The sequence below is a fragment of the Andrographis paniculata genome, unplaced genomic scaffold (genome assembly GCF_009805555.1).
Source record: "Andrographis paniculata isolate CXL003 unplaced genomic scaffold, ASM980555v1 Contig57END, whole genome shotgun sequence".
NCBI lineage: Eukaryota > Viridiplantae > Streptophyta > Magnoliopsida > Lamiales > Acanthaceae > Andrographis > Andrographis paniculata.
Window position 1 is genome coordinate 454766 of NW_026137592.1, and position 27273 is coordinate 482038.

The following is a 27273-nucleotide window of genomic DNA, read 5'->3' on the forward strand; positions in this document are numbered from 1 at the left end:
TTTCTAATTTCTATATATGAAAAATCTTGGGTCAAAAAAGTGTGGTTGATTCCAAACCCTTCTGATTTCTTGGTTGCTACAGTGTGAAGCAAAATGGCCCTTTTCAAGGGCTGTCGATTTTAAAAGTAAGATAATCGCAAGAAATTGTCAATCCCTTTAGACTGACAGCTTGAGGGGTGCAGCAAAAGCAGACAACCCCTACACATTCCCCCATCTGAACATAGGGTTTCCAAAATCACACTCAAACCTCATCATTTGTCTAACCTCCCTCCCCTCATATTCTCGATTTCCCTGTTGCAATCCCGCCACATTTGGGGGCGACCGATGGTAATAAAATCCGTGAGCACATCGAGGGTGAAGCAACGTCGCGAGAGTTGGACCGGATTGGGTCATGTATAGGACCAATTTAATCGGGTTCGGGCTGGCCGTGGGCTCGAGCGCGTTTATTGGATCGAGCTTCATCATCAAGAAGAAGGGCTTGCGAAGGGCAGGAGCCTCCGGCGCACGTGCCAGTGAGTTTTTTCTTGTTCTTTGATTTCCTTGTATTGAATTGGACTGTGAAAACTGAATCTTGAATTGGTCATGGTGAAGCGATTGAGTCTCTGTCTTTTATGTTAAGTAATTGTGCAAAATGCTGCAACTCTTGAAGTTACTGCTGACTTTGATGCCTTCTTGATTTCATCTTTTTAGTGTATGATTGTTTTGTCAGCATTTGAAGTGATTGTAGTTTCTATAATGGAATTTGCAAGATGAGTTGGAGTCATTGGAAATGTAATATTGCTTAGATGTAATCGTAGATAGGAATGAATGAGACGACAGTTATACATAGGTTTGATGGCTTGTTCATATGCCAATCGATTTAAATACAAGTAGAAATGTTTTTTGATGATTCTGAATTTGTTGAATGAAGATTCGGGAGGTTATGGATATCTGCTGGAGCCACTTTGGTGGGTTGGCATGGTTGCTAGTAAGTCATTTCCTTATGCTTTGTTTATCTCTGAATTCTTTGTTTCGCTGCCACTTCGACTTGTCATACACAACTTGAGTGTTTGGTAAATATTCGCAGTGGTAGTAGGGGAGTTTGCCAATTTTGTAGCTTATATGTATGCTCCTGCTGTCCTTGTGACACCGCTTGGGGCATTAAGTATAATTGTAAGGTAATGTTGCATTTCCTTCATTTTGCTAATTTCAGTCTTTCAAATTATTATCTATTACCTGTACAAGTGGCAAACATGATTGTGATAATGAAACATTTCTGGTTTCCGTCGACAGTGCAATTCTAGCTCATTTCTTGTTGAAGGAGAAACTACGGAAATTAGGAGTATTGGGCTGTGTTTTATGCGTAGTGGGTTCTACTGTCATCGTGCTTCATGCGCCTGCTGAGCATGACATTAGCTCGGTAGAAGAAATATGGGCATTAGCAACACAGCCAGGTACTCCAAGATGATAATTTTCTCTACCTCTTAGCATCCGGAGAAGATGAAATTGTTTCTGATTATTAATCTAATTTTTTTCTTTTTATAGCTTTTCTATTGTACACGGCTTCAGCAGTGGCATTCGTCTTGGTCCTTATTTTGTATTGCGAACCTCGCTTTGGGCAGACGAACATAATGGTTTATCTAGGTGTATGTTCAATAATTGGATCCATAACAGTAAGTCTTATTTTTTCCGTCATTCATACTCCTTTGTGGTAATCAACATCTTTGCATTATCGATGATGAATAAAATGAATTATGTTAATGTTATTTGCACCTTTGTTTTAGGTTATGAGCATAAAAGCAGTGGGAATCGCCATAAAACTCACGTTGATCGGTTACAGTCAGGTCTCTCATTTCCAGTCGTGGGTATTCGCAATGGTGGCGGGATCTTGTATTATAACACAATTGAATTACTTAAACAAGGTAGGTTTGCATTTTCTTTCTGGCTAGACTAATCCACCGGTTCTTTAGATTTGATCGAGCGTCATTCTCAGATGAATAGTCTCGGCATTTGTGTACACGCCGTTTTCTTTTGATTTAATTCTAATTGTACGGACAGCCATTCCTTTTCCCAGGCTCTGGACACCTTTAACACGGCTGTAGTTTCGCCGATATATTATGCCATGTTCACGTCACTCACGATTTTTGCCAGCGCCATAATGTTCAAGGTATTCAAAAAACATTCCTTCCTATCTTCATTTGTAATGCAGCAATTTTTGTAAAAAAAATCGGAATCTCTTTTACCCTTACTGCCCCCAGGATTGGTCCGGCCAGAGCGCCAGCAACATCGTCTCAGTTCTCTGTGGATTTATTACAGTCCTCTCCGGTACAATGGTTTTGCACGGCACCAGAGATCCCGAGAAACTTCCACCTGCTGGTAAAATTCTGCATCTATGGAGTTTATATTTTCATTACCAAACTTGAACTGACCGATCTGTCCGAAAACATTGCAGACTATACTGCGATTACTCCCCAAATATCGTGGATTGTCCGTGGGAACGGTGAGATATGGAAACAAAATGAGAACGATGACGAATTACATTCAGAATTCATTGCAATTATCCGGCAAGATCATTTTAAGTAATTTCAGTAGGTCTTCCAGTTTGTTCTTTTTGCACGAGCAATACGGCGATAGTTGGTGTAAATTTCCTGCTGCAGATACTCATAAATTCTTTCGACCAGTCTCATGTTTGCTGCTGTTTCCGATATTGAACATTATTCTTCTTACATCCGGGCTGCATATATATATTGTTACATGTTACCGATAGCCAGTCGGTTGGCTCGACTGTGCTCCCAAGTGGTGTGCTGTATTTGTAATTCTCGGCTTTTTTGCTAGAAATGAAATAGATATGTATTGTTTGAGTATTTTTACATCGATGGATGAGATTATAGTTTGAATTACTACATTTCGATTGTTAGACGAATACATCATTTTCAAATAGTTCGAAATGGATTAGAACACATTTACATTCTCTTTAACGAACTTCTGAAGGCTGAGAAAAGTAGGAGCATAATCCATGGCTTCGATGCTGTTAGGACCAACGGGTTGATGAACATCAACTCCTCTTACAACCTTAGTCTTGGTGCAGTAATAGAACATGAAGAAGTCCCCCCACATCAGCAGCAGCTGCCCGTCGCCGAATGCGCGAAGAACACGAACTACATGGAAAGACGGCCCGGTGAGCTTGTCGATTTTCTTGATCACAATCTCCTTGCTCCATGATTTCTCCACTCCGTACTCCTTCATTACCCAAATCTCGATGTCCGAATGGGAACTATTGTCGCACAGGCACAGACAACCTCGGAGAACCCCCAAGCTGCCGAGGATCCGCCTCGCCGGAAATGGAGGCGGAAAAGGCGTAAACGTCTCTCTTTCCAGATCGAAACATGAGATGAGCTCGAGCCCTGATAAATCCTTGATAAGCCAGTGAATGTTGCCGCGGAGAAACAGGCCGACGCAGCAGCTGTCGTAGGCGAAAGGGGTGGCGGCGACAACGGTCCTCCAGGCCCCTGTTCCGACAGTGTACACCTGGCATTCGGAGAAGGGCACGGCCAGGCAGGCCCGGGTGTCGGGATCCAGGATGCGCTCGTGGAACACCCTGACGACTTTGTATTCTCCGGCCGCCGTGGCCCCGAATCCGTGGGTTACGACGCTCGGGTATCTGACGGTGCGGCGCGGCGGCGGGAGCGTCGCGTACTGGCGCGTGACCGGATTGCATACGTACAGCGTCTCGTGCTTGTAGTTGATGTCCCGGAGGAACAGTAGCCCGTCGGCCGACCCGTCGACGACGACGTCGGCGTCGGAGAAGGCGCTGATATTAGCCACGTTGAATTGCAGCATAGTGCTGTGGGGAAGATGATCGCCGGCGGCGTTGTGACCGTCGTCGAGGTCGATTATTTGGAAGAACTTTTTGAATATTTCGGAGTGGCGGACGACGAGGCCCCGCCGGGCCCTGGAGAAGTGCAGGGAAGAAAAGTAAGGGTGGGTGATGAGAGCGTGCCATTGCTTGCAGACGGATTTGCAGTTGATGATGGTCCCGACGGGAAGCCTTGTCAGGATTTCGAGAATGATTTGGGAGGGAAGGTCCATCAAGAACCCATCATTGTTGGCAGTGTTCGGAGTAGTTAAGGCTGTGTTTGCTTTCTTCGCAGGTGGTACGGTGAAGCCCATTTCTCTCTAAACGTTGAGAGTGCATTGACATCGGAAATCTTGAAATATAATGGTGGGCGACCCGGTAAATAGTGAAAATTTGTGGGGTAGAATTGCTATTCTTTCTAATTTGCTCCCTACATCGATTTGACTGCATTCGTTGTCATTTTGAAATAATATATTCTGTTCACTTTTTAATACCTTTTAATTCATGGACTAACGTAAAAATATGTTTGATTTCTTTCGGATTTCGTGGACAGTGGACGCCACAGCCAATATCAGCGATGTTTTGCTTCCCGTGAAAGACTCCAACTTTCGGCTGGACCTGTTCGATTTGACACATGATTCTTCCAAATCAAGTATGTCCAATTACTTCTTGACGCGTCTGATCTTGGATGCATCATGTATGCGGTGGGTGATCGTCTAGGAACAGACGAGAAAGAACAAGAGCATGAATGACGCAAACAGGTTTCTGTTGAGTGAATTGAGGAGGCCCGGAGCCTTCTCTGTTTCGTCCACGTCAAGTTTACAGGAGGACAAGTGCCTTTCCATGGTAGCTCCCACGTCAGGGAGATTGAGGAACAAGGGAAAAGAAGAGTTGTGTAAATTCTGAAGTAAGTGTATTTAACCTATGCTGTTGAGACCGACATATTTGTTAAAAATGGTGCCTTAAAGGAGAGCAGATTACATATGGAGTCAGGAGCTCCATTGCTTCCTGCTTCCTCCACCCCGCACTTAAACTCATTCATAATATTGATATAATATTAGTTTTGATTTGATGTCTAATAGCAATAAAGATAATGACAGGTAAGTGTTTGATATCCGCACGTATTAATAATCCCTGAAAAGTGGAAGAAAAAGATTTGGGCACGTATGTTGCTTTGAGTCCCCACTTCTTGATCCCTTTGGAAAGGAAAAGGAGGGGAAAAGCAGTTTTGCAAGGCATCTAAAGAACCACTGACAGGTAGTTTCTTCTCCATGAAGGCACAAAAGGTGTTTTAATAAATGTCCAGTCTATTTCAGTAATTCTTGGTGGAGGTGGGTGAATATTGATTGGGTAACTGTCACAGTGTTAAAAATGAGTGATATTTATTGAAGGAGCTTTTCATATGGTGGGTGAATCATAGTTTGAAAATGGCTGATTTATGAATGGTTCACTGACTGAATTTGATATCAGGATGAGTTTTGGTAGGAGTTTTGAGTGTTGCATCTGAAATTCTGAATGCAAGGCCCTCTGAATTTTTAAGCGTATTTGATGAAATAACACTTTTATGTTAACTAAGAGCTATGACAGGAGGATCTTGGAAAACCAAACAAGAAATCATTATGTATGTTAAGAAATGAGATTTTCTCTTAACCTTTATTAAGCCAAAACTATGTTAGTGGTTAGTATCAAGTAGTATCACTAGTCCAATTATATCTCATATAAAAGACTCGTAAATAGTGTCCTATGTACATATGAATGAAAAGAGATCGTGACCCCCATCTCTTTAATAGCCGATGTGAAGGAGGAACCATTGTTAGGGCTTTGAAGATTGCATAAAATGTTTGATGAGATCCCCTAGCCTAATTCTTGTTGAGGGAGCTTTTCAGTATCTGACCATTGGTTATAATGCATTTCGGTATAAAAAATGTTGGAATATTCATTGAAAGAACTCTTACATGGCAGGGTAAACAATACTGGGAAACACTGATTGATGATAATTTGATACTATAAAATGCATATCAGAATGTGCTCACAATCACATTCTCGTTAAGATTCTTGAGTGAAAGAAAGGTCGGGGAGTGGAAGATTGCTTCTAAACTGTGGCCTGTCATGGATGTTGGTTGAATAGCTTTAGTTTTGTGGCAGTAGTAGAACAGGTATAAGTCCCCCCAACACATCAGGATGTCGCCGTCCTTGAAAATCTTGATGGGATGAACAGTTTCATAAGTTTCACCAACGTGATTAGGGAACTTGCTAATCACAAATTCTTTGCTCCATGATTTCTCCACTCCATACTCCTTCATGATCCAAATAACAATTTCATTTTCTGATGAATTATCACACAGGCACAGGGAGCCCTCCAGAGCTGCCAATTCCACTAGAGATTTCTGACTTTCAGGAAGATGAAATGGCGAGGAAAATGTGGTAAAGACTTCTCGTTCGAGATCCAGACAGGAAATTAAAAAAGAGCCTTTCAAATCTTTCACAAACCAGTGGAGACTACCGTTCAGCAGCACCCCATTGGATCGACAATTGTATTCCATTGGTTCTCCTGATCGAATGCTTCTCCAGGATCCTGTCTGAAGAGCATATATGTGACACTCATTTCTTGGAATGCTAAGCAATTCTTGCGTGTCAGGATCAAGGACACGATCATGGGAAATCCTAATCACCTTATATTGGCCTGTTAGTGAACTTACTCCAAAACCATATGTAACTACAGTAGGATAGTATCTTTTTTTGGTTTCCAGGCTTGAAATTTTTGTATACTCACGGGTGATCGGATTGCATATGTAAAGAGAATCAGGTTCTTGGCTGATTTCACGCAAGAGAAGCAATCCTTTGGCCGAGCCCTGTATCACTATACTGTGGAAGAGCCTCATGAAAGCCTGGACGTCAAATTCAGTGATAGGTATATAATGAAGCTCATGATGTTCAGGTTCTATCTCATCTTCAACTTCAAATAGCATGAGAAAAATCTCGGGCAGTTGGTATTGAAGGACGGCTAGCCCTGGAGTTGATTTAGAATGATGGGACTCGATAAACTCTGGAGTATTCAGCAGGTTGAGCCATGACTTGCACACACGTTTGCAGCGTATAATGCTTCGAACAGGAAGTCTTGATATAATATCGATGATGATTTCTGAAGGTAGATTTGCTAAGAGTCCTCCTCTGTTCATGTCGAGCCAAAGAATGGGATTGGGGGTTTCGAAGTTATTTTAATTGCTTCATATCTTAAGGGGTTTATAAACTATAAATTTCATGCCCTTTAGAGAATGTTCAAATTCAATCACTTGGTGGAAAAGTACAAGACTTTTTCTTTGTGCTTTAATGAAAGACTTGAATAGTTCCTTGGTCCTGGCAAAGTGAAGCTTCTTCTCTGAATTCTTGGTCAAATAATGTGGTCAATTGTGGTCCTGGATGTTGTTTTTGCCTTTCTGGAGGATATTTTTGCTTCTCCTTCAAGCATGACAATTATGCGGATGTAATGAAATATATGCTGATTTGCTTTGACTGTGTATGAGTTCCTCATCCTTGCTGCAGTCACAGAAACACAAATTGTACCCCAAGGCTCCCTCTTACGAAAAAGATTTTTGGAAAAAGATACGTTGGAAATGGCAGTACTCTGTAGACTGAGGTAGTTGTGTTCTTGACTGATTTCTTCATACTCTACCATCAACAACTTCTTTTCATTATAACCCACAACTTGATAAGGACTTTTCTCATGGGGAGTATGACCCGTGTCTGAGCATTTGTTAACTTTGAATTTAGGTATCAGAAAGTGAAGGTATAACAATAATACTGAGAAACACGCTTATGATTGACACTCTGAAGTGCATATCAGAATGATCTCACAATCACATTCTCTTTTACAAGACTCTTGAGTGAAAGAAAGGTCGGGGAGTGGAAGATTGCTTCTAATCGGTGGCCTATCATGGATGTTGGTCGAGTAGCTTTAGTTTTGTTGCAGGAGTAGAACAGGAAGAAGTCCCCCCAACACATCAGGATATCGCCGTCTTTGAAAATCTTGATGGGATAAACAGCTTCATAAGTTTCACCTACATGAATAGGATCTTGCTGATCACAAATTCTTTACTCCATGAATTCTCCACTCCATACTCCTTCATGATCCAAATAACAATTTCATTTTCTGATGAATTATCACACAGGCACAGGCTGTCCTCCAAAGCCCCCAGTCCCATTACAGATTTCCGACGAAATGGAGAAGAAAAAGTGGTGAAAACTTCTCTTTCAAGATCCAAACAGGAAATGAAAGAAGACCCTTTCAAATCTCTCACAAACCAGTGGAGACTACCATTCAGCAGCACCGCATTGGATCGACAATCGTATTTCATTGGTTCCCCTGGTGGAATGCTTCTCCAGGATCCTGTCTCAAGAGTGTAGATATGACACTCAGTTCTTGGAATGGCAAGCAAATCCTGTGTTTCAGAGGATACTTTCTTATATTGGCCTGTTAGTGAGCTCACTCCAAAGCCATATGTAACTACAGTAGGATACTTTCTTTCAATCTTTTCAGGGCTTGAAAAATTGGCATTACTCACGGGTGATTGGATTGCATATGTAAAGAGAATCAGGTTCATCAGCTTCATTGCTGATTTCCCGCAAGAGAAGCAATCCATTGGCTGAGCCCTGTATCCTTACAAACTGGAAGAGCTTCATGTAATCCTGGAAGTCAAACTCAAGGACAGGTATGAAGTGAAGCTCATGATTTTCAGGCTCTAACCCATCTTCAAATTCTAATATCGTGAGCAAATTCCCACGGCTTTCCTCTATAAGCATGGCTATCCCCGGGGTCGATTTAGAACTATGATAGTTGATAAAGTCTGCAGTGTTGAGTAGATTGAGCCATGATTTGCACACACATTTGCAGTTTATAATGGTTCTAACAGTAAGTTTCGCGAGTATATTGATGATGATTTCAGAAGGTAGATTTGCTAAGAATCCTCGATTCATTTTTTGCTGATTGAAAAGGGACTTTTTGAGTTATGGTGATTGCTTCATATCTTAAGGGAAATGCTCAAGTTTATAATTACTTGGTGGATAAGTTAAGAGATGATCCAAGACTTGGTCTTTTTGTCGAAGACTCAGTCTTTGAGGGTTGGTCTTTTTGGTGGACGAAATTTTTCTTTGCCTAAATGCAAGGCAAAATATGTTCTGTTAGAAGATATATGCTGATTTGCTTTTATGGTTACCTAAAGCAATTCAGTATAATTGAAAGAACCCTTACATGGGGACAAGATCGATATTGATGCTACTAAAATAAAAACATGGGAAGACAAAAACCATACTGAAAAACATATTGATTCACCATGATTGATACTCTAAAATGCATATCAGTATGTGCTCACAACTGCATCCTCTTTTAGTCGACTCTTTAGTGAAAGAAACGATGGAGAGTAGAGCATTCCATCCAAACATTCCTCCGACTGCGGCGTAAACACCGATATCGACTGAGTGACTTTAGTCTTATTACAGTAGTACAACATGTGAAAGTCCCACCAGCACATCAGGATGTCACCATCTTTGAAAATCTTGATTGGATGAACAGCTTCATAAGTTTCACCAATATGATTAGGAATCTTGCTGATCACAAATTCTTTCCTCCATGATTTCTCCACTCCATACTCCTTCATAATCCAAATCACTATTTCATTGTTTGATGTATTATCACACAGGCAGAGGCAGCTTTCCAGAACAGCAAGTCCCACTAGATTGGTTCGACTTCCGGGAAGAGGACATGGAGAAGAAAAGGTTGTAAAAACTTCTGTTTCAAGATCCAGACAGGAAATGAAGAAAGAGCCCTTCAAATCTCTCACAAGGCAATGAAAACGACCATTCAGAAGCCCCCCATTGGTAAGAAAAGTGTATTCCATTGGCTCCCCTGGTGAAATGCTTCTCCATGATCCTGTCTCGAGTGTGTATACACAACACTCGATTCTCGGAATGCTAAGCAATTTATGTGTTTCACGATCACGTATACAGTCATGGGAAATCCAAACTACCTTATGATGGCCTGTTACTGAGCTTACTCCAAAACCATATGTAACTACAGTAGGATAGCTTCTTTTTGTGTTTTCCGGGCTTGAAATTTTGGTATACTCGCGAGTGATTGGATTGCATATGTAGAGAGAATCAGGTTTGTTGCTGATTTCTCGCAAGAGAAGCAAACCATTAGTTGAACCCTCCAGTGTTATACTGTAGGAGATTTTTACTACATCGTCGATGTATAATTGTGTGATAGGTATGTAGTGAAGCTCATGATGTTCATCAGGTTCTAACTCATCTTTGATTTCAAATAGCGTGAGAAAATCCCCGCGCATTTGGTATTGAAGCACGGCTATCCCCGGGGTTGATTTAGAATGATGATAGTTGATAAACTCTGCAGTGTTGAGTAGATTGAGCCATGACTTGCACACGCATTTGCAACTTATGATCGCTCGAATTGGAAGTCTTGAGAGAACATCAATGACGATATCTGAAGGTAGATTTGCTAAGAGTTCTTGATTCATGTTTTGATGAAGAGCAAGGGAGTTTTTGAGTTTTGATTATTGCTTCATATCTTAAGGGATTTATATATATTACATTCCCTTTAGAAATGTTCATGTTCAAACTAACTTCATGGAAAAGTTCAGAGAGATGATCTAAGACTTTTTCTGTGTTTCTATGGAAGATTTGAATAGTTCTCCCTGGCTTGGTGAGGTTTCTTCTCTGATGTTCTTGGTCAAATAAATGTGACCAATTCTTTCTTGAGGAAAATTTTTCTTCTCCCAACTGCAAGGCAAAGTGTATTCTGTAATAAAAACATTTACTGATCTCCATACAACCTCTGTTAGTGATGACAGGCTGAATTCACAAAACGTTTGTATGAAATGCAAACTTGTATTATACAACAAAGAAAAAATGCAATATCATTACAAGTCATTTTTCGATTCTTGGAGGCAGCTTAAGCATTAAATCCAGCCTCATTTCATCCCGGAACGTTGTGTCGAAGGCGCGCACTCGCCGTGCTTTCCGATTGAACACCTCCGACAATGCGGAACGACGACGACGACGATGGCATCGGCATTGAAGCCGCGAATGTAGAGAGAGCACTTGTGCTACTCGTCGTCATACTCGTGCCGCCGATGGACCCCTCGCCGGCAGCCTTAGGAGCCGGTGGCCTGTCGATTTCGATCACTCCTTCCAGCATTTGAACAACTTTTCCCATCATAGGCCTTAACGAGGGCTGCTCTTGGATGCACCAAAAACTTACTTGAATCGCCCTCATTGCCTGCTCGATATTCACGTCGCTCCGGTCAAGCCTTCTATCGATAATTGCCTCGACGTTGCCCTTTTCGAACTCGTCGTAAGCCCACACCGAAAACTTCTTGTTACTCGTCTCCTCTGACACTTCGAAATTCCGCTTCCCGCTCACAATCTCTAGTAGTACCATTCCGTAGCTGTACACATCCGATTTCGAAGTTATCGGGAGGTTCGCAAGCCATTCGGGAGCCAAGTAGCCCCTCGTCCCCCGCACGCTCGTCAGCGTTCGGTACCGATGATCTTTCGGATTCACGAGCTTCGCCAGGCCGAAATCCGACACTTTCGCACAGTAGTTCTCGTCAATGAGGATGTTCTCCGGCTTGATATCGCAATGCACGATGCAGTCGCGGCATTCCTCGTGCAGATACGTTATCCCTCTCGCCGTCCCCAGCGCGATGCCGTATCGATATTCCCAACCCAACTGCTTCCCCGATTGCGATTGCGGCGCGGGATCAAAGAGGAAGCTGTCGAGCGAACTCTTCGTAATAAACTCGTACACCAGCAGCCGGTGCCGCCCTTCGGAGCAGAATCCGATGAGCCTCACAAGATTCAAATGGTGTGTCGTGCTGATCGTCGCGACCTCCATCCGGAACTGCTTCTCCCCTTGCTCAATCCCCTCCAGCTGCTTCACCGCCGCAGTCGTCTTGTTCGCGAGAACGCCCTTGTACACCGCCCCGAACCCTCCGGCTCCGAGCTTCTCCTTGAACCCTTTTGTCGCCTTATGAAGCTCCTTGTACGAGAACTGCACCGGCGCGCCGGATGCGTACTCGAGCAGCGCGTATTGCGACGATAGCCGTCCAAACTTTGCGCTGTTCCTGAGGCACCACCACCACAAACCACCTTCGACGAACAGCAATCCAGCCAGCGTCGCCACCACCACCACCGCAACCAACCACGCCGTCAGACGCCATTTCGTCGTCCGGCTAACAGCCGAATCCAGCGACGGATTAGGCAGTAGCGGCGAGCAGACTTTAACAAACGACGTGCTGGGAATCGCCGGCGAGTGATAGCCGCCGACGAAAGCGCTCGTCTTTAAATAACAGAGCCCCGAGCCGTCCGCCAATGCAGTCGACGAGACGCAATTCGATCCGACGAGACAATTCAATCGGCACGGCGATATCCCCATGAAGTAAACCTCCGTTGATAACTCCGGCGGGTATGTCAAGAACATGGTGTGATCAAGCTGCAGCATTGAAGCATTCCCAGGGCAGTCACTGATCTCCACTTTTCTCTTGCAGCCTTTCCTCGTATCGTTTGGATCGATTGGTTCGAAGTTGAGGGAAGGACATCCGCAGACAGGGTAAGAATCGTTGTAACTACAAACTCCCATGTTTCCGCAGAAGCCAAAGACCTGGCACTGATCGGTAACGGCTGCCCACCTCACGTCGACTCTGCCACTGCCTCTGGCGGAGCTGTAAATCCTTAAATTGCCGTCGCTGTCTAGTTTGAGGAATCTGAGGATGTCCCCCTCGTCGGCGTAATCGCTGCTGTAGGCTAAGTCTAGAGGGCTTGTAAGAGTGGGATCGGAGAGGGTAATAATGCCTAAGGGCTGAATGTCGAGAATTGGGTTTGTGAGGTTGAAATTGGCGGTGGAATTCAGGCCGGAATTGTAGTAGACGACGGTGTTGTTCCAGAAAAGGGTCAAGTTCCCGTTCGGCTGAATCTTGAAAGAGTAATTACCAGATACGAGGGTGTGATTGACGGTCAATCGCTGCGTGGGGACAATGGCGTCCGTCGGATGTCCGAAGGTGGACCAGAGGGCGGCGCCGGAGGAGTTCTTCAGCACGAAATTGCCGGATTCTTCGACGGACGCGGCGGAGACGCCGATGTTGGTGGTGCCGGAGGACCAGAGCGGAGTAGCGGCGGTGGAATTGGGGAGGAGCTGGAGGTCACCGGAAGGTAGGAGGCGGAGGACGGCGGAGGGTGCGAGTTTCGCGGCGGCGCCGACTTGCCAGATGGTTATGTTATTGTATGAGACGGCGGCGACGAGGGTTCCGTCGGATGCTGTGACGAAACTAACGGCGTAGGTTCGGTTGGACGAGGTCCACCTCGAATTGGGGTCGGAGGCGTAGAGGGTGGAGCCCAGGGGGATGTCGGCGGCGGCGGCGGCGGCGATGAGGTGGAGGAAGACGAGGAGCGGGAGCCTCATTTTACTACACAGTAAAGATCGGAGCTTTAGCGAAGAAACAGAGGCGCAACAGACACAGGTAGAAGAAGATGCGAAGCTAAGCAAAACATCTGGAGAATTATACTGTAAAATTATTGTCTTCTCAAAGGTTGTCCGTCGCCGGAACAGACTTTTTGACTTTTGATTTTGAATACACAGACAGAGCAGAGATGAAATGCGCAACTGACTGTTGTTGGTGACGACTGTACGGTGATTTACCTTCATTCTTCATTGGTCCCGGATTCCCTGGGCAATTCGAAATTGGATCGTTGTTACAAACATTCAGGAGCTGTAGTCCTGGAGTCTTCAAGAACGAATTATCTTCCCATCTTATTTACTGGGGCACAATTATTTCTTTGTTTTGTTTTTAATGAAATTGTGTTTTTTTTTAAATAATAAATTATTAATAATAAATAACTCGTGAAAGGACCGTTCTAGCTGTATGCTTTGAAGTCAAACCCTATATTTTCTAATCGTGTTGATTGGGTAAACGCATGTGATGTGAGTCTTCAAGACTTCTTTTTCTTTTTTACTTTTTGAATGCATTTATTATTGGGCCTACGGCCCATAGTATTTTTAAATTAATCTTGACCCAAATGGTTCGTGCATACATCAACAAAGTATTTACTTATTACCTATTGATTAAACTTACTAAAAATACAAACAAATTATTATTGTATTTTACTTTTTCGTATTATTTTATTTATTTCGTATGAATCGAAAAATAGTGCCGAACAAATCCACCACATTTGCAACAAGAATCTCTTGTAACATGGAAAATGATGGGCTGGGATTAAGAGGAAGAAAGCATTGAAGAAAAATAAAAAAACCCTACTGTTTTTGGGGCGCGTCGGTTGGCGACTCCGATCCCAATTTTTACCTTTGAATTATATACGTACTCAAATATACCGTCGAAGTTGTAGAAAAATGTTCTTTTTTGAGATTCAACGCATTCAGGAATAATAACCTCCTGTCGTCGTCACTCGTCACACTGTAATTCTTCGAGGAATCGGAAGTTATTCAACTGCTCCACTCCAGGTTTGTTTTGCAGATCCCATCATTTTGTGATGATTCTCAGATTTTAATCTGGATAGGCTTTTTCTGAATTTTATTTTTTGTCAATTGCTTATTTGCAATGCTATTGTTACCAATTTGCCATCGTCGTCTTGATTTGTGATTTGGGTATGGAATCGGCTTGTAGTTGATTGGCTTTCGTGGGTGAGTTTTTTGATTGATTTATTGATTGGGGGAAATTAGTGTTGATTTGAAATGGTTGTGTTGGTGTCAGAAAGAGATGCAGATAATGAAGAGGATAATATGAATGATTGCCTGAATGCTTCTTTCTTTGCTGTTTTGATTTGTCTGCATTTCCCATATGCTTCATTGGCTTGGTAGTGTTTTAATTGAAGACTCTTCTTGCTGCTACAATGTATTTGTTAATGAGCATTTGAAGTTTCTGAAAATCTAAGCAAATGAGAAATCAATGGAAGGTGTTTTTAGTAATCTTTTTTAACTATGGAATCCTAATCCTAATCCTAAATGTCGAATTCGGTCATCCGATGTTTTGTAAGGATGAACTGTGAATAGCAAATTGCATCTTTCTTCAAAATGTTGTGAATTTACTTGTCGATCATGCTTGAGCATGGAATGCAGTATTTGATTGTTTAAGGCTCGCCAGCCGGCCGTTGGACAAAGTTATGTTTGGTCTTGTTTGCGATTTCCCATTTTTCTTGTTGGTTTTGCTCGCCGAATCATTTGAGTTTCATTGAAAAGTAGGCTATGGTAAGAAACTTCAATCATGTAAAGCATTCTAGTTGTCGAATGCAGCGCTGCTAAGGATAACGTCTTGCTAAAAAGTGTTGTTAGGACGACATGAGCCTGGCATGCCTCGTGTGCCATGGAGAAAGCCCATCACATTCCTTCCGGAGCTGCTCTGTGTCAAGTTCAGACAGCGAAGGAAGATGCTCATCGATCGCCAATTGTTTGGCCAGGGCTTCGCTCCCGCATCCTCGATCCAACCACGGATTTGCATCATCTAAAGTGATGCCTCAACCTCCTACTCCAACTGGCGCTCCAAGACTCGTCCGGAGCCATGCAGTCAGACGGGACATTGTTAGAGACTGGAATTTCGACGAAGTGCGTTTGGAACGTTAGTCCCGACGATGCATCGATGCCATAGTTAGCCTACAAGATGGAAGCTTAACATCGCCATGTTTCTGTCTCGAAGCTTTTATGTAGCTAGAAATTTCAAAAATCCGATCTTTGTGTTTGTAACGTTGTGTAGCCGTTGGATATTCGATCGTTGTCGTTACTTCTTTGGATCGATCTGAGTAAATTTAAATTCAATTCAAATTTCTGTTTTAGAAAGTTCCAAGATCGAAACTTTATCTTAAAACCAAATGAAAATCCTATACATACAACATTGTTTCGAAACATTTGTAGAATCTTTAAATCAGACCTTTTTTAAGGGAAACACAGATGGCTAAAATCGTAAAATTTTCGTTGTATACCGATACTATGATAAATTAAGGTAGTTAATTTGTAGAGGCTTGAATCGAGAGGATTCGATCCAATGGCTGCCAAATCACCGCCTCTGTGCTTCGTTCTCACTCTCCTCTCTCTCCTCTCAATCACCTTCTTCTACCTGCATTCCATCTCCCCTTCGTCTTCACCAAATCCCAAATCATCTACCCTCTCAATAGCGCAGAGTTCCCTCAGAGTCTTCATTGCGCCCCTGCCAAGGTCCCTCAACTATGGCCTCCTGGACAAATACTGGGCTCTGACGTCGGATACGAGGATCGGGAGCGAAGTAGACAATGAAATCAGGAAATCCTTAACGGGCAAAGGTTCGGGGAATCCTCAGCCATTCCCTGAAAACCCTATTATTAAACAGTACAGTGCTGAGTACTGGATCTTAGGGGATCTGCTCACCCCCGACGGCTCCAAGGGCGAATCTTATGCAATTAGGGTTTCGGATTACAAACAGGCGGATGTGATCTTCGTCCCGTTCTTCGCGACGATGAGTGCGGAGCTGCAGCTGATCATTAACAAAAGCGTTTTCAGGAAAAGGGTCGAGGAAAACGAGGATTATGTGAGGCAGAAGATGGTGGTGGATTTGGTGAAGAAATCGGAAGCCTGGCAGAGGTCTGGTGGCAGAGACCATGTTTTTGTTCTTACAGGTAATTAAATTCTTCATAATTGATCCATCGTCTTCGAATGTTCATCAATTTCCTGAATTTTGTGATTGTCCTGAAAGAACTTGTATTAAGTATGAACCCTAATTTCAAAACCTGTAACGTAATCAATAATGGTGCATTGCTGTTGCCCCCATTCATGAAATGTGCTCTTGATGTTGGATTTATCCGATTGGAAACCATGGGATAGGTGTAATTCCTGTAATAGTTTTAATTTCTCGATTGCCAGGTTGTGTTAAAACTTGAAGCATTCTTTGGCAGACCCTGTTTCAATGTATCATCTCAAAGATGAGATAGCTCCGGCAATCCTCCTCCTCGTCGATTTCGGCGGCTGGCAACATCTCGACGCGAAAACATCCAACGGCTCATCCGACAACGAAATGATCCATCACACACAAGTGTCGTTATTGAAAGATGTTATCGTCCCGTATACTCATTTACTCCCCCGCCTGGACATATCGAATGATCGAAAGCGCCACCAGCTACTTTACTTCAAAGGAGCCAAACACCGCCATCGGGTTTGTAATAACACGTTTTGTCGATCTTGGTACTAAGTTTCCGGCATGTCGTAAAGCTTTAAGTGTTTGCAGGGCGGGCTTGTTCGAGAAAAACTATGGGACATACTAATAAACGTGCCCGGCATAATAATCGAAGAAGGTTTCCCCAACGCCACCGGAAAAGAACAGTCGATAAAGGGAATGAGGTCGTCGGAATTCTGCTTACATCCGGCAGGTGACACTCCGACATCGTGTAGACTTTTCGATGCCATTCAAAGCCTCTGCATACCCGTCATCGTCAGCGACAACATCGAGCTCCCGTTCGAAGGGATCGTCGACTATTCAGAATTCTCTGTTTTCGTCGCCGTTAGCGACGCGCTGCGGCCAAATTGGCTGGTCAATCATCTCAAGAGCTTTTCTACCGAACAAAAGGATCAATTTCGTCGAAATATGGCAGAGGCTCAACCGATTTTTCAGTACGACAACGGTTATCCCGGTGGGGTTGGCCCGGTTCCCTCCGATGGCGCAGTGAACCACATTTGGAGAAAAGTGCATCAGAAAATTCCGATCATAAAAGAAGCTGTTACACGGGAGAAACGAAAACCGGCCGGAGCTACGGTTCCTCTCCGCTGCCACTGTATTTAAAATCCGGTTGCATTCGAACTCGAATTTTTACGATGTCTTGATTCTATTAGTTTTCTTACAGTCTGGTTTTTGTTCAACATATATACAATTGATGGTGTTCAAGTTGTCTTCTGAATTGTGAGAAACGTTAGTTGTGGTAACTTTTGGGTAAGATTTTAACATGATCATCCATTTGGGTTAAAATACTTTCTCTGGTTCACATGTAAGAAATACCAGTCAGACTTGACAAGCTACACTCAACAAGAAATCTGTGATCTGTGAATGAATTTTCTCACCATAGATGTCATAATATGGTACTCTGTTATATTACATCAAGAAAGGATGAAGTCCAAAGTGAAGCAGAGAAGAGGATGATCTTTGGGGATTTTTACAAGAATTCAGGTAAGAACACAGTTTAAATTCTGCATAATTATTCAGCATATACTGTGATTGCCATATAATATCTTATGATTCTTCATACAATCCTGGAAAAAAATACAAATTTACATCCATCTGCATTCTGCAGCTAACCAAAAACATGCAATAATATATTTTCATTTCATGAAACATCAGTACAAGCCTCTCAATACCTTTCCCTTTTGTTTTTACAATTACCAAAAACATCATTCATGCATAGATACAACAAATATATATATATATATATATTTAAATGTATGTATGTATGTAAATAGGCTATGCTGACCTATAAATATCGAAGTACCCCCAGAACTAAGCTGTAAAAAATATAGCAGAAGAGGGGACAGACCAACGGCATTTTATGACAATATATATACAATAAGACATTAAGTTTACGATAATATAAGAAGACTTCAACAGACAACAGAGGAGATAGACATAACTCATGTAAAGAATCCATTTTCCTCCCCAGAATGTGGAGATTTCGAAAAACTCACTCCATTTTTACCTTGCACCGGAGATGTCGTGCAAGATGATTCGTCGCCATGGCTTCTTTGCTTCACAGACGCCTTCGTTTGCGATGAATCGGCAGTCTCGGCAGGGCCACAGAGTCTGCAAGGGTTGGAAGATCTTCGGGAACACCAGTGATCGGGGACACTCAAGAAATGGGTGTCGATGAACTTCCTAAATCTCTTTTTGTATTCCTTTGGAGAGATGATAGTCGGCAACTGGTTCTTAGGAACAACGAGCGAAGATTTTACCCAGTTCTCGAGCTGCTTGTCCCAAGTATATTGCCGGAGATAATCGATGATGCCGCAAACCAGTTCACGGCGATGAGTGTCGACTCCGACGAGTAGAGAATAGTCCATCACATTTACCGACTGAAAAAGATAAAAAAAAAAAAAATCGCACGCAGTCAAAATCGACGTAGGATATCGATACATAGGGTACCGAATCGAATTTTAGGCGTCACTTACGTTGAGGAAATTTGTGTCGTTGTACACCGCTCGCTGCAGATGGCGCTTCGATTTCCTGCTGACATAAAGCGGAGAAACGTTCATATCGTTTACAAAATTTTGATCCAATAGAACATCCCCGGCACCGTTGCCGGACGAGTTAAATCGCGCATGCAGCGCGCCTTTGAGATCATACTGTCTGGCCATTTGTCGGCCAAACGAAAGATTCTCCATCACCAGAAGATCATGCCTCGCCTCCTTCCCGTTCGCAGTCACTCTTATGACAACCTACAAAATATGCGGATCGTTTAAAAAATTAACAGACCTATAACACACAAGAAATTGGTAAGAACGACGAGGGAACCTGGTAGATGCCAAGGATTTTAGCGAGACAGGTCTGGTTTCCCAGCTCATAGCACTGATTCATGTACTCGAAGTAGTTAGGCGCAAACTTCATAAACGAATCGAACTCCGTCCTCTTTATTTCTTTGATAATAAACCGATCATCGAGCGTTTTGGCGAAAAAGGATTTACTCTTTCCACCTTTGGCATCCCAATTCCGACAACGGCTAAGGGAAGCAATGTAGCTGACTTCCGAAGGACAGCAACGATCTCGTAATTGACGGAACTCATTAGCGTACACGCACACGACAGAGTATTTACGCGATCCCGGATGCTTCCCCAAACCCATAGAGACTTCGGGGTGATTAGCGCCGTAAGAAACCAACGAATTCAACAAATCTAAACCATCGAAGCTGGAAGAATGCAAATCTTCCAAGGATTTGAGAGGCGGAGTGTGGATGCCATCAGAATCTAAGGATCCGTTCGAAGACCAACGAGGTGCCGTCAGCGAATACATTCTCGGAAGGCTTTCCTTTTCTCGTTGGCCGTATTCTGTTAAATCCACATCTGATCCGATAGGCACATCCATTAGTAAGGTTAGAGCGCAAGCTATTATGCTCGAGAATTCATCTTCGTAGTCACAGACAACACAGTCGTTGGGACCAAGAGGTATATGCAGCCTTGAGCTCTCATCCAAAATCAGTTTCTGCGCCACAGATTCGCCGGAATAACTATTACAAGACTCGAATTTGGGTAAGTACCCTCTCTTGAGATCCTCCATGTATTCATGAAAAATGTCAGAAATCGGAGCCCATATCCAACCTTTATCCTCTTCTAAATCCGATAGCATCGACACGTTGTGCTTACCGTTTACCAAATGGTTCGTATCAGGCACTGCCGCTTCAGTATCGCCCTCAACGGAACCCATATTATCTTCTGAAGCAGGTCTCGCCGTGTATTCGTTAAATGCTGATCCATTTTCCTTCGACTTACTCATTTCCGGATTCACAACATCATCAGAAACAATAGTTCCAGAGACAAATTTACCTTCCCCGGATCCTTCGATTGGAATTTCTTTGATAATAAGATCACTGCTGTTTGTAGATGCATCCAGCTTTATTTCAGATTCAGAAGTAATTTCTATAGCACTGTCGTATTTTCCGACATCGACTTCTGCCACACCGAGGAGTTGTACGGTTCCATTCTCTTTCAATTGCCGATGTTCTTGCACTTGCGCATCAACTGAATCAGAATTTATTAGCTTGAGATGCGACGACAGCAGTGCATGTAGTCTTTGATCCCAGATACATGATTCCAACAAAAGCTCCATTCGAACTCTATTTAAGCTCAGAAGTTTACAAACGGCGTCATCTTCAGTTTCATTCTTCATGGCATTGTGAACCGCAGCCTAAAATTTCATCAGACAGCCGAGCAAGATGAGATTATACAAATTTCACATTGTCTCTTTCACTTCCTAATTTATGTTCGAAAAGAAGAACATATAAAATACCTCGAATTCGGATTTTTCCTGATTCAGCATCTCCAGAACATCTGAGAACTCCTTGCTTGAGCCCTGGATGTTCAGAGTTACACCATCATATCGATTACGGAGGTCCATCAATGATTTCTCAATCTCAAGGAACATTGAGATTCCTTTTGAGTAGATCTGGAAGACAAGAAACCAAAAAATCAGTCGAACAATGAATAGCTAGTCATAAACTTAGCCAAACAACAAGTTCAACAGCTAAGATCAAATAACACATTCATAGCTGTGCATACATTTTCAGAATCTTTCCTAAGAAACTCTGCTTTGACTGAAGAGCTGAACTCAATTTTCTGAGGCGGCAGTGCTACTGAATATGTGACGACCCGTGAGTATTTGAACATAGCAACCATGGTGCCCAGCCTATACATAATCGCAGTCTTGTAATTACTTGCCTTGCCGAAAAGAAAATATGGGACAGTGGATTGAACTTCCAAAGTATGACTTACCCGAAGAAGTAGAGGAAATCCTTGTCGAAAAAATGGCCACAGCTAGATGGCCTATTGAATGAAGAGTAATTCGAAAAACCAAGTTCCAAAAACTTCCCAAATGACAAGCCACGAGCTGCATTGGATATCAATACCCTTTTTGTAGACTTAGAGCTCCCATCCTGAAATTTACATCGACCACAACGGCTCCACATCCAAAGCCTTCCTTCAGTTTCCCCTGGCAGAGCTTTACTTCTGGGAAGTCGTCTAAGTTGGACTGTAAGCTGCTTATTATGATGTGCATAGTAGAAGGAGTGCGCCTCGAGGGGTTCGTCGCAGGTCTTGCACTGGAGTCTCTGCATAGTGGAAAATTAAAAGTGAGTTCTAATGTATAAGCCTGCCTGTGCTTAAACAACCACAAGGGGGATGACTTTCGAAACCTGATTGAGTAACCTATCCTGCAAAAATTTTCCCAGTGGAACATCGAAGCTCCGGTAGAACTTAATATGTGAGAAATGGCTTTGCTCACAAATAGTCCCGCGTGAAGCATTTCGGCTGGACATCAAAATCAAGATGCTCTCAGAGTCCAAGACTGAGTTGATATCATCTTTGTTCTGCAAGTGGTCTCCATTACCATCACTGCACTTGTTTGTCTCTGAAGCTTCCGGGAGTGAAGGCTTCTCTTCATTGATGGGGTTCTCTTCCTTATATCGAACCTCAGGCTGATCTCCATTGTGATCTACAGTATCAAGAGAAATTTTGACATCTTGTTCGCCTTGGCTGTTCTCATTTCTTCTGTCGAAATTTGGTAATTTATGAGACAAGTCGGAGAGAAGTGGAAAACTATCATTCATAACTTTCTGAATAGATGTTGAAATAGATAATCCCGGAAATGTTGCTGGACTGCAAGCCCCAAATGAGAACGAAGGATCGCCTTCTGATGACAAGATTAGTTCATTTGATTCAACTTTCCGGGATCCATTAGGAATCTGAACGTCATCAGATGCAGACTGTTCGTTAGTAAGAGCTAAATCCACTGCATCGTTAGGTGATAATGTGGAGAACATCGCAGTCTGATCAAGAAGGAAGGAAGTCTCGAGCATCAAATGATACGCCATCACAACTGCGCACCGCACTACACATTTAACCCGTTTCAGTTCATCACTGTTGGCTCCCATTAGCAGGATCTGTGAATGGAATCGTTTAATAATTAAGCTCACGAAACAATAATAAAATGCATTCACTTCCTATTTCGCACTAATTCAAGGACATTGTATGCATGTTCGTTGATATTCTTTTATCTGTTTCCAAACTGTCAACATAGCTTAAGTTTAAAAAAATCTCATCAAAAACCATCAATCCATATAGGTAAGCCTGCCTGGCATAATAATGGAAATGACGAAGAAAAACGTACCGTACATCCCTGGCGCGAAGGAGCACCCTCGAGGAACATCAAAGTCTTCCTCGGCTTTTTCCCACCTTCAGTGGAAACACAGAGCTCTTCTACGAATTTCTCGATGTGGAAAGAATCACACTGTCTAAGTTTTTGACCTATAGAAACTTCCTGTGCCAAGATAGGCGACCCAATACAACGAGCAACTCTCTCCAAACGGTGCAGCTTCATATCAATGACTAATGTTATTCCTTTCGCAAGAATCGACTCTTGTATGCCCCGAGAAACTGATTTCTCAACTAAAATAACATTGGGATGGTGCTTGTCGATCATATCAACTATAGATTTTACGTTCTCCTTTTCCTGTCAACGGAATATAACATTAGAGAAGACAAATAGAACATGAACATATCATATTTACACAACGGAGTCATTCCTTTCACCTGCTTCATCGATTCAAATGAGGACAAACCACCAGAAGAAAGATCGAGCGAGCCATGTATCAACAACAACCTCGGATTTTTGTAGTTAGTCGCCATATGCTTGTGAGCAGCATTCTTTTTGAACACCAAACCTTTGACTAATCGACTACAAATTTAGAACCAAAAAAGCGAAAAGGTCAACCCAATTATAAACCAACACTTCAAATACACAGAACTGACCACACTAAACGATGAATCTGCTAAAATGTTTCCACTGTCTATGCAATAACAGTAAAAGGTTCCATTAAAAAAAAAATACCTTTGGGAGCGCAATCCAGTACCAATGCATTTAATCTTCACATATCCATCGGGATCCATAGCCTTACCCTCCTGTGCATCAGGCTTCACAAAAGCAGCGGCTTCCCATGATAGTGCAGTCACTATATCAACCCAATTCTCACCGCCATTGTCCAATAAATCAACGCCAACGGACTTCAATAGTTGGCTAACAAGGGCTTTAAATTTCCCATTTTTAATATCACTCATTGCTTTAATCTTCTCCTCTTTGAACTTGTAACTCCCACTGTCTTCTTCTCCGAAGCTGCTTAAAGAACTAGGCTTCCCCCAGGTCTCACCATCGCCAAATTCATCGTCATCGTCATCATAACTTGTTATACTTCCAAATACATCATCCTCTTGGTCTACTGCATCGGGAGGAAGCCAGAATTCAGCATCTACATCATCATTCAAAAGAGATGATCCGCACGCCTCGTCATTAGATGAACTCAATCTTTCGCTGCCTCTTTCCAATTCTCCCTTATCTTCAGCAATTTCTACATCCCTATCAGATGCCAAACTATTGACACGACCAACTTCTCTAGAGTCGTGTTTTGATGTATCATCAGTTTGATGAAATCCATTTAGATTAACTGGTGAGTTTGCACCATTCTGATTCCTCTTTGCTGTAGAACCAGAATCCTCCTGGCTACTGTCGGTGCCGCTGTCTTCAACATATCTCCTGTGAGTGGAAAAACAACATATAAGCTCAATGACGAAAGCATGGAAACAAAATTGAACAAATGAAACAAAATATGTACCGGTCGTAAAAATTGGCATCCACTGAGACGTCACCTGGAAGATAAAGCAACAAAAGATATGCAAAAATGAAAACATGCTCAAATAGAATGAAAAACAGATCGAGATAAGTGAATTGAGAATACTGCAGTTTGAGATTGTGCTTTCACTGCTTCCAAATGAGGGAACAGGGCTGATTGATGGCATGGCAGAAGAACCGGAGCCCTCTTGATCTACAGTGTCTTTGTTCCCTGCGCCACAAACCATGCCGAATAACTCAACAATTATCGAATATTAAATCCACTCCCCTTCCAGCCTAAAGATTCAAATTTTCAAACTTGGCAATTCAGTGCACTTGAGCAGAGTGTGAAACAAAAATGATCCTCCAAAATCAATATGGAGAAATCAGAGTGAGAAAGAATCCTGGAAAACATAAAGTAAAAAACTAACAGAAGAAATTGGAAACAGAAACCATGACATACAATATGATCCTGAAAGAATACTCATTATGGATCATGATCCCAACCAAAATAACCACAAAGATGGCATAACCATATGACTTGAGTACATAAAACATGCAATCCTGAGATCGTAGAAATGGATAACCCTGAATTAGCTGTTAAGCCAAACAACGAATGGATAAATGATAGAAAAGAACAGAACGAAACTAAGGAGTTTGTGGATCAACCCTAGGACAACAAGGTAAGTGGTGTTGGTGCTAAATGAATCAACACTAAGCTCGATGAATCTTGTACAAGAAAAGTTCGAAACTTTACAAGAAATCATGTAAGTAAGAGAGTGGCAAATGTGACACCCTTTGGTTAGTATTACAAATCCTATCAGTTAAATAAATATATAAATTCTAATCAAAACCCTTCTCAATAATCAATTATAATCTTAAGATCAAATCAACCACTATGATGTGGTTAGTATTACAAATACTATTGAAGCCCTCATTTGCAATCAAAATTCCAAAGAAGAAAAAACAAAGTTCTACATAGACCTAACCTCCACTACTAATTTCATCCCTTCCAACCTATCCCACGATTCTTGTTCGTATCCCAAATAGCATCGGTGGTATCAAAGCAAATATTTCCATATACATATAGGAAAAAACACTTCCAAATTCGGTTCCACTATGAATAATTCAAAGAATCATATGATTCATCAGAACCACTTCCAAATCAAACAAATGCTTCGACCAGTCAAAACAATGAAATCTGCAGAAGATGAAAAGAATCAACTACCCAAATGGGCTATATAATTCATGAGCAGCTGATCTGTTGACTTCCCAAGTCAACAAAAATCACACCGTCCAATTCAGCCAAAATCGAAAAAGATCACGATCGCTTTACGGATCCTTCAAAAAAGAATACACACAACAGGCCAAGAAAAATTCAGAAAAAAACTAAACTAGAATCTGCAAAGCTTACTCGAAAAAAAGCAGATCCAGAAATCAAGCAAGCAAGTAAACCCTCACCTCAAACACCTCCTCCAGAAATCAGTACTAGCATAACCAATCTTGAGAGCCCAGATTATGTCCCTTCCTTGAACTACAAAAGAATTGGAAATCGTGCTCATTCAAGAACCCCAACCAAGTCAGAGAAAAGAGGTGCTGTGCTTCACCAAAGAAGTAATGACAGAATTCAAGAAAGTTTGGAGGAAAGGAAAGTAAGGAATGAAAACATTGAAAAGCAAGCAAGAAATTTTTGTCCCAAACTGGGCCCCACCAAAGACACAGCCTTCACCACCGCTCATCCAAAAATATGAAATTCAATTCTGGCAAGCATTCTTGAGGCGACCGCCACAATGCCCATTGCCCATTTGGGTGCGCTTAAATGCTCTCCGATCCATCATCACCATCACCATAACACCATTTCAAACAAATAAAGATTATTTTTTTTCCTTCTTTTTTTCTTAAAAAAAAAAAGTCAATTTTTGGTTTGGGTGAAAAAACCTTACATTATTAAAGTGATTTGTGGATTATTATTGTAAGAACAACTGGTCTCTGTGGGTTCGCTTTCACACGCTTGTAATAAATGATTTATATCGAGATTTTTTTATACAGTAGATTTTTATCGATTCTCATTATCGTATTCTGATATTTTCCATTTATGCTCCCTATTTATATAATTATTGAATTTGATTATTTAGAAAGCGAATAAGAAGAAAAGGCGTGTTTTTGGCCCCACAAAAAGCGCCACACACCCCACATTAGCGACTTCTCGTCATACTATTGGCCATCCCCAAAAACACATCAAATTATCCACCAATTAAATAAATATATAGTAATTTTTAATGCAAAATACACAATGAATAAAAAATTATCCAAGTATAATATATAATTATTAAATTATACGAATATATTATTTTAAAAAATAAAAGATGTGTGAGAATCTTTCTTATGACTCTTCTTACCGTTTCCACAATTTTCTAGTAGATGTATTTTCCTTTTTTTTTAATAAAAAGACATTTTTATTTTTAATTTAATTTAATTATAGGCTTTGTTGGAATCTAAAGCAACTACGCAATTTTTTTATTTTAGTTGACCGGTCATTATGGGCTGATAGCTGACATTCTATCAAACCTCTCCATTTTCAACGCCGGACAGATCTACACCCTTCAATATGTCGGCCCCACGCTATGGACGGCTAAGATTTATCGGCCGGTAGAAGTCCCGGGAGCGGCCAAATGGCCAGTGACTACTTCTCCTTAACTTCAATTCTAAAATTATTGGCTTAATTTTTTTTATTCGAAAAAAGGGCAACAATTATTTTATTATTTTAGAAAACTTAATCATTTAAATATGCACTTCAACAAAGATGACATAAGCAATTGGTAAGATTTTGTGGCTCAGAATGCATGTTTCATTTCTTGTTCATCAATAGTTTTAATTTATTACACTTGAAATATCTTAATTTTTTTTACTTTGATTTATAAGTATTATCATTATTAATTGATGTTGATTTATAAATTGGGCCAAGTGGGCCGAGACTTGTATATTGGGCATGGTTATTAGCCATTTTATTCTTCATGGGCCTTTGGAAAAGCATAAGCC

The 27273-nt window shown here is 41.8% G+C and overlaps 9 protein-coding genes across 13 annotated transcripts; 3 read left to right on the forward strand and 6 right to left on the reverse strand.

Moving 5' to 3' along the window:
• The first annotated feature begins 80 nt into the window (after positions 1-80).
• On the forward strand, positions 81-2852 carry LOC127256961 (probable magnesium transporter NIPA6). Of its 2 annotated transcripts, XM_051283196.1 has the most exons (9): positions 102-512; positions 911-967; positions 1067-1157; positions 1273-1433; positions 1525-1652; positions 1764-1901; positions 2054-2146; positions 2238-2355; positions 2432-2852. In XM_051283196.1, exons 1-9 carry the CDS (start codon positions 392-394, stop codon positions 2560-2562), a joined length of 1038 nt encoding a protein of 345 aa, XP_051139153.1. In that variant the 5' UTR covers positions 102-391; the 3' UTR covers positions 2563-2852. The 2 variants fall into 2 exon arrangements, 1 of the variants encoding a protein (XP_051139153.1); XR_007839925.1 differs by lacking the exon at positions 2432-2852 and having other exon boundaries at positions 81-512; positions 2038-2146.
• Positions 2853-2931: 79 nt separating this feature from the next.
• LOC127256958 (F-box protein At3g07870-like) lies at positions 2932-4868 on the reverse strand. Its single transcript, XM_051283194.1, has one exon. The coding sequence runs from the start codon at positions 4147-4149 to the stop codon at positions 2932-2934; it is 1218 nt and encodes a 405-aa protein (XP_051139151.1). The 5' UTR covers positions 4150-4868.
• Positions 4869-5648: 780 nt separating this feature from the next.
• LOC127256960 (F-box protein At3g07870-like) lies at positions 5649-7057 on the reverse strand. Its single transcript, XM_051283195.1, has one exon. It carries the CDS (start codon positions 7012-7014, stop codon positions 5854-5856), a length of 1161 nt encoding a protein of 386 aa, XP_051139152.1. The 5' UTR covers positions 7015-7057; the 3' UTR covers positions 5649-5853.
• Positions 7058-7726: 669 nt separating this feature from the next.
• LOC127257196 (F-box protein At3g07870-like) lies at positions 7727-8809 on the reverse strand. Its single transcript, XM_051283574.1, has 2 exons — positions 8398-8809; positions 7727-8306 (listed from the first exon to the last, which is right to left on the reverse strand). Exons 1-2 carry the CDS (start codon positions 8807-8809, stop codon positions 7894-7896), a joined length of 825 nt encoding a protein of 274 aa, XP_051139531.1. The 3' UTR covers positions 7727-7893.
• A 53-nt stretch (positions 8810-8862) lies between these two features.
• Positions 8863-10616, reverse strand: LOC127257197 (F-box protein At3g07870-like). The gene has a single exon (XM_051283576.1). It carries the CDS (start codon positions 10363-10365, stop codon positions 9190-9192), a length of 1176 nt encoding a protein of 391 aa, XP_051139533.1. The 5' UTR covers positions 10366-10616; the 3' UTR covers positions 8863-9189.
• An 88-nt stretch (positions 10617-10704) lies between these two features.
• LOC127256957 (G-type lectin S-receptor-like serine/threonine-protein kinase At1g34300) lies at positions 10705-13565 on the reverse strand. The gene has a single exon (XM_051283193.1). The coding sequence runs from the start codon at positions 13548-13550 to the stop codon at positions 10824-10826; it is 2727 nt and encodes a 908-aa protein (XP_051139150.1). The 5' UTR covers positions 13551-13565; the 3' UTR covers positions 10705-10823.
• Positions 13566-14053: 488 nt separating this feature from the next.
• On the forward strand, positions 14054-15706 carry LOC127257556 (uncharacterized). 3 transcript variants are annotated; one of them, XM_051284026.1, is made up of 2 exons: positions 14054-14363; positions 15183-15706. In XM_051284026.1, exon 2 carries the CDS (start codon positions 15198-15200, stop codon positions 15477-15479), a length of 282 nt encoding a protein of 93 aa, XP_051139983.1. In that variant the 5' UTR covers positions 14054-14363; positions 15183-15197; the 3' UTR covers positions 15480-15706. The 3 variants fall into 3 exon arrangements, with proteins under 3 accessions (XP_051139983.1, XP_051139982.1, XP_051139981.1); XM_051284025.1 differs by having other exon boundaries at positions 14055-14363; positions 15140-15705; XM_051284024.1 differs by having other exon boundaries at positions 14057-14363; positions 15153-15701.
• A 121-nt stretch (positions 15707-15827) lies between these two features.
• LOC127257555 (probable arabinosyltransferase ARAD1) lies at positions 15828-18466 on the forward strand. The gene is made up of 3 exons (XM_051284023.1): positions 15828-16504; positions 16781-17037; positions 17110-18466. The coding sequence occupies exons 1-3, from the start codon at positions 15898-15900 to the stop codon at positions 17659-17661; spliced, it is 1416 nt and encodes a 471-aa protein (XP_051139980.1). The 5' UTR covers positions 15828-15897; the 3' UTR covers positions 17662-18466.
• LOC127257554 (putative 1-phosphatidylinositol-3-phosphate 5-kinase FAB1D) lies at positions 18322-26060 on the reverse strand. Of its 2 annotated transcripts, XM_051284021.1 has the most exons (14): positions 25696-26060; positions 25463-25575; positions 24362-24466; positions 24239-24272; positions 23461-24159; positions 23163-23307; positions 22741-23082; positions 21767-22513; positions 21348-21682; positions 21135-21261; positions 20866-21021; positions 19378-20763; positions 19035-19301; positions 18322-18938 (listed from the first exon to the last, which is right to left on the reverse strand). In XM_051284021.1, exons 2-14 carry the CDS (start codon positions 25482-25484, stop codon positions 18501-18503), a joined length of 4803 nt encoding a protein of 1600 aa, XP_051139978.1. In that variant the 5' UTR covers positions 25485-25575; positions 25696-26060; the 3' UTR covers positions 18322-18500. The 2 variants fall into 2 exon arrangements, with proteins under 2 accessions (XP_051139978.1, XP_051139979.1); XM_051284022.1 differs by lacking the exon at positions 25463-25575.
• Between the last annotated feature and the right edge of the window lie 1213 nt (positions 26061-27273).

Coding starts and splice junctions, on each gene's coding strand:
- LOC127256961 (XM_051283196.1), top strand. CDS start 392: ATGTATAGGACCAATTTAATCGGGTTCGGGCTGGCCGTGGGCTCGAGC. Junction 1,902..2,053: donor AATTGAATTACTTAAACAAG/GTAGGTTTGCAT, acceptor TCCTTTTCCCAG/GCTCTGGACACCTTTAACAC. Junction 2,147..2,237: donor CCAGCGCCATAATGTTCAAG/GTATTCAAAAAA, acceptor TACTGCCCCCAG/GATTGGTCCGGCCAGAGCGC.
- LOC127256958 (XM_051283194.1), bottom strand. CDS start 4,149: ATGGGCTTCACCGTACCACCTGCGAAGAAAGCAAACACAGCCTTAACT.
- LOC127256960 (XM_051283195.1), bottom strand. CDS start 7,014: ATGAACAGAGGAGGACTCTTAGCAAATCTACCTTCAGAAATCATCATC.
- LOC127257196 (XM_051283574.1), bottom strand. CDS start 8,809: ATGAATCGAGGATTCTTAGCAAATCTACCTTCTGAAATCATCATCAAT. Junction 8,307..8,397: donor CATATGCAATCCAATCACCC/GTGAGTAATGCC, acceptor GCTCACTAACAG/GCCAATATAAGAAAGTATCC.
- LOC127257197 (XM_051283576.1), bottom strand. CDS start 10,365: ATGAATCAAGAACTCTTAGCAAATCTACCTTCAGATATCGTCATTGAT.
- LOC127256957 (XM_051283193.1), bottom strand. CDS start 13,550: ATGAAGGTAAATCACCGTACAGTCGTCACCAACAACAGTCAGTTGCGC.
- LOC127257556 (XM_051284026.1), top strand. CDS start 15,198: ATGAGCCTGGCATGCCTCGTGTGCCATGGAGAAAGCCCATCACATTCC.
- LOC127257555 (XM_051284023.1), top strand. CDS start 15,898: ATGGCTGCCAAATCACCGCCTCTGTGCTTCGTTCTCACTCTCCTCTCT. Junction 16,505..16,780: donor CCATGTTTTTGTTCTTACAG/GTAATTAAATTC, acceptor ATTCTTTGGCAG/ACCCTGTTTCAATGTATCAT. Junction 17,038..17,109: donor GAGCCAAACACCGCCATCGG/GTTTGTAATAAC, acceptor AAGTGTTTGCAG/GGCGGGCTTGTTCGAGAAAA.
- LOC127257554 (XM_051284021.1), bottom strand. CDS start 25,484: ATGAATTATATAGCCCATTTGG. Junction 21,683..21,766: donor AGGATAGGTTACTCAATCAG/GTTTCGAAAGTC, acceptor TCCACTATGCAG/AGACTCCAGTGCAAGACCTG. Junction 19,302..19,377: donor AAATCCTTGGCATCTACCAG/GTTCCCTCGTCG, acceptor CATATTTTGTAG/GTTGTCATAAGAGTGACTGC.